The sequence below is a fragment of the Hyaena hyaena genome, unplaced genomic scaffold (genome assembly GCF_003009895.1).
Source record: "Hyaena hyaena isolate Hyena2069 unplaced genomic scaffold, ASM300989v1 scaffold_180, whole genome shotgun sequence".
Classification (NCBI taxonomy): Eukaryota; Metazoa; Chordata; class Mammalia; order Carnivora; family Hyaenidae; genus Hyaena; species Hyaena hyaena.
In genome coordinates this window covers 1361692-1366329 of record NW_024080811.1, presented here as the reverse complement: position 1 = coordinate 1366329, position 4638 = coordinate 1361692, and the positions used below count along the sequence as shown (strand labels likewise).

Below are 4638 nucleotides of genomic sequence, written 5' to 3'. Positions count from 1 at the left end.
AAACAAAAGCAAAACAGAATTTGTGACAGAGACCAAGCGTTCCTACAAAGTCTAAAATACTGATTATCTGGGAGCAGCTGTGTGGCTCAGTCAGTTGAGTGACTGACTTCAGCTCAGGTCGTGAACTCGCAGTTCATGAGTTCAAGCCTCACATCAGGGTCAGCATGGAGCTCACTTAAGATCCTCTGTTCCCCACTCCTTCTTCCCCTCCCCCCCAAAATAAAATAAACATTTTTAAATAATAATAAAAATATTGATTATCCGTGTAAGAATAAAGTGTAAGACGGACGCCTGGGTGGCTCAGTTGGTTGGACATCAGACTTTGGCTAAGGTCATGGGTTCCCCCCCCCCCCCCCCCCCCCCGTACTCCCTAACCTGGCTAATACCATCACCATCTATCTACTGGGTCTCCTAAGCTGGAAACTTTACCATCCTCCATTCCTTCCTTCCTCTCACTCTTATTTCCAGGCAGTCACACATCCCTAGTGGTTCCCTCTAAATGACATTTGCAGCCTAGTCTCACCTCTCTATTCCTCCCGCCTTTGTTCTCCTTCCCCTGGGCCTAGACAATTGTCAGGTCCTTTCCTTGCCTCTAAACCAGCCCTATACAACCTATCCTTTACTCTGCTACTAGGATTATCCTGCTAAAAAATTACATGCTTGTTTCTTATCTGCTTTTCTAGTTGCCTACAAGGTAAAACCCCAAACCCCTTAGCAGATCATGTGAGGCCCTAGCCCCACATTATTCCACCCGCCTTGTCATGATGTTCCTCAACACTTCAGCCATGAACTGCTTAAGAGTTTCCTAAATGTGCTGGAGATTTCATGCTTCTGTGCCTTTCCATGTGGAATGCCTTCCCTCATCATCCTTAGCCCTGCAAAGTGCCATTCCTTCTTCCAGACATAGCTCAAATGGCATGTGCTGGTTGACACCTTCCCTCACTCCTGCAGGTGCCAGGAACTTGCTTCCTCTTCCAGCCTCCTCCACGTCTGGTATTCCTTTGCTACCACATCTGTAACTCCAATAAGTATCAAAATTTACAGTTCCCCACAACTCAGGTGTGGGTCTTGTCTTCTTTATTGCTCTAAAATAGAACTTTACCTATGTCTCATGCTCCCATGTCTGCAGATGTGGAAACCTCTTGATGGTTCAAGATGAACTCAGTCATTTTCTGAGTTTTCTTAGTCCCTTTAGGGTTTAAACTCAGTTCCTGCAAGGTTTACCCACTCCTTCTCTTCTGAAAGTGCTTTAGATGATGGGACAAAGCATTTGTGGGGAGGATGGTTTGGTTCATGGTGTGCATCTATCTGTTCTCTGCCTCCTGATGTCCTCTGCTAGATAAGCCATCCTGGGCTTTGGTCATTAGCACCCTCCAGTGCTTAAATTCATGGTGCCCTTTGCTCTCAGTGTCTACATGGTGCACTCTGTTTTTCATGCTGAGGGAATTCCTTTCTAAACCATTGTCTGTGCCTATCCTACAACACAGGAAATTTTTGAGTGTGCACATCCTCCAAGCTGAAGTGAAAGGTCTTATGTAGTAGTCCTCACCTGTTCTGGACATCTTCCCCAGCCAGGCTGCCAGGCTGGGGGAGGAGGCTGTACCCAGTAGAGTCAGGTAATGGTTCCTTCTACTCTAGAAGTCCCCCGCCCCATTTTTCTGAGATTCTTGTTGTTCTGCCCCATCTCAACTCCCAGGGCTATTTTGAGGGAATGGGGCAGTGAAGTGAGCCCTTTCTCATCCCCAAGAGTTCTAGTCATGTCTTCTTGGATTCTTCTCTTCCTACCAGGTGAAAGGAAGAATTTTTATTTATTTTGAAGTGAGAAAACTATTCTAAGAATATCTTTCATCCTTCGCTCCTCTGTTATATATGGCATAAACTGCATGCTGTGAATTCCTGAGGTTTTTATTTATTTTTATTTATTTTTAAAGTTTATTTATTTTGAGAGAGACAGAGAGAGCATGAGTGTGGGAGGGGCAGAGAGAGAGGGAAAAAGAGAGAATCCAACCAGTCTTCACACTGCCAGCACAGAGCCTGACACAGGTCTCAAATTCCTGAAACCGTGAGATCATGACCTGAGGTGAAACAGAGAGTTGGATGCTTAACTGACTGAGCCACCCAGGTGCCCTGAATTCTTTAGGTTTTTAAATTTTTCGTTCAAAAAACCGTTTCCTCTCTCAGAAAACCTAACTTTCGAGACCACAGTCTCTGCTTTGATTAAAATTAATTATGTAGGATATAATTATATATATAATATGTATATTATACACACACAGACACACACACACACAAATACACACACACACACCTGACTTTATTCTAAGCTCTATCCCTTTTTCCCTGACGTAATAAGTAGCAAGAACTCAATGGGTGAAGGAACCAGGAGCAAGAGGAAACTCCCAGTAAAAAAACCTTTGATTTTTATCTCAAAATATTTGCTCTCCACATAAAATTGTGTTTACATGTGGGGAGTTCCCTTTGTGAATTGTTGAGAATAAGGATCATGTCTTAGTCATTTTTTGGAGCCCTAGAGCTGCACTGTTCAATTGGTGAACAGCCTCTAGCCACATGTGGCTCTGGGGCACTTCAAAAGTGGTTACACGTTCATAGCAGCACTCTCAACAATAGCTAAAACATGGAAAGAGCCTAAGTGTCCATCAACGGACGAATGGATCAAGAAGATGTGGTTTATCTATACCACGGACTACTACATGGCAATGAGAAAGAATGAAATCTGGCCACGTGTAGCAACGTGGATGGACCTTGAGGGTGTTATGCTGAGCGAAATAAGTCAGGCAGAGAAGGACAGATACCATATGTTTGCACGTATAGGAGGATTAGGAGGAACTTAACTGAGGAACAAGGGTGAGAAGAAGGGGGGAAATGGTGGGGGATAGGGAGAGAGGCAAACCATGAGACACTCTTGAATGCTGACAAAAACTGAGGACTGATGGATGTGGGGGGGAGGAGGGATGGGCATGGAGGAGGACACTTGTGGGGATGAGCACTGGGTGTTATGTGGAAACTAATTTGACAATAAACTATTTGTAAAAAAAAAAAAGTGGTTACACTAAATTGAGATGTTCTCTGAGTGTAAAACATATATTGATTTTATTTATTTATTTATATTTAATTTTTTAATGTTTTTTAATTTTTTTTTTTTTTGAGAGAGAGAGACAGAGTGAGAGCAGGGTAGGGGCAGAGAGAGAGGGAGACACAGAATCTGAAGCAGGCTCCAGGTTCTGAGCTGTTAGCACAGAGCCCAATGCAGGGTTCGAACCCATGGACCACGAGATCATGATCTGAGCCGAAGTCGGATGCTTAACTAACTGGGCCACCCAGACGCCCCAATATATACTGATTTTAAAGACCACTACCAAAGAAAAGAATGTAAAATATCTCCTTAATAATTTTTTATACTGATTACATGTTGAAATGATACCATACTGTATATAATAGATTGAATAAAAATCATTAGTTTTACCTGTTTGTTTTTACATTTTTATGTAGCTACTAGAAAATGTAATAGGACTAGAGAGAGAATACATATTAGTACCCAAATAGGCAATACGATTCAACAGATCATAATGATCTTTTTTTTTTTCTTTTATCAGACCCAAAATATGGAGTTGGTATATACTTCACCAAGAATCTGAAAAACCTAGCATCCCAGGTCAAGAAAACATCTACCACAGATGAGCTGATATATGTGTTTGAAGCTGAAGTACTCACAGGCTCCTTCTGTCAGGGTCGTCAGTTAAATATTGTCCCCCCACCATTGAGTCCTGGAAACATAGATAGCCATGATAGCATGGTTGACAATGTCTCCAGCCCTGAAATCTTCGTTATTTGTAATGGCACACAGGCTATGCCTCGATATTTGTGGACTTGCACCCAGGATCGTGTACAGCCACAGGACGACTCAGCAGGACCAATGATGCTGTCTTCACAGCAGCCTTGGGAAAGATTCTCAAGTGGTAGCTCTGTTGATTAGCCTCCACATCATTTTGACAACTGGCGTGACCTTACTTTGAGGGAGCTATCCAAATAATGACCATCAGTAAGTCAGAGTGGTTTGAATATGTCAAAGGGGTTGTCCCTATGGACTGATTGGGTTATTTAAGGGACCTGCCACATACTGGCATCTTAGTTCTTTCATCTTTGTCTTCATCTCTTGGGGTTGAGATGCATAGATCCCAACTAAAACACTCCCGGGACCATTCCCTCTCCTTCAAGTTGTCCTTTAATCTCTTTTACTATAGGTAACAACAAAAATGTTTTACATGTAATGAAGGGATTTTTCTATCATATAATTCAAGGCTTTTTAGTTTCTAAAATGATAGTGTAACAGCAGGATGCTTTTAGATTTTCCAGGTCACTTTATATAGTGTTTTAGATATTAAAATAAATCACCTTTGAGTAACTGGCTTTGAAAAGTTATATGTAACATGACATTATTTGTGGTGGAAGGACATCAAAAGGCTGATATTCTACTGATATCATATTTCGATTCACCATCTCAAGCAATGCCATTCAAGCATCATGAGGTCAAATGATTAATTCACCAAAATATTTCTTGATCACCAGACGTGTTTCATTTTCTGGGTGCTGGGGACATGACAGCAGACAAGACAAATA

General features: G+C 42.0%; 1 protein-coding gene across 2 annotated transcripts in view; it reads left to right on the top strand.

Annotated features, from left to right (window-relative positions):
- The window catches only part of PARP9 (poly(ADP-ribose) polymerase family member 9), a 38631-nt gene extending 34208 nt beyond the window's left edge, over nt 1–4423 (top strand). For both annotated transcript variants that reach the window (XM_039240648.1, XM_039240647.1), the window contains exon 11: nt 3615–4423. In XM_039240648.1, coding sequence (XP_039096579.1) covers nt 3615–3994 — 380 coding nt within the window. In that variant the 3' untranslated portion in view covers nt 3995–4423. The remainder of the gene's footprint in view (nt 1–3614) is intronic.
- The last annotated feature ends 215 nt before the right edge of the window (nt 4424–4638 follow it).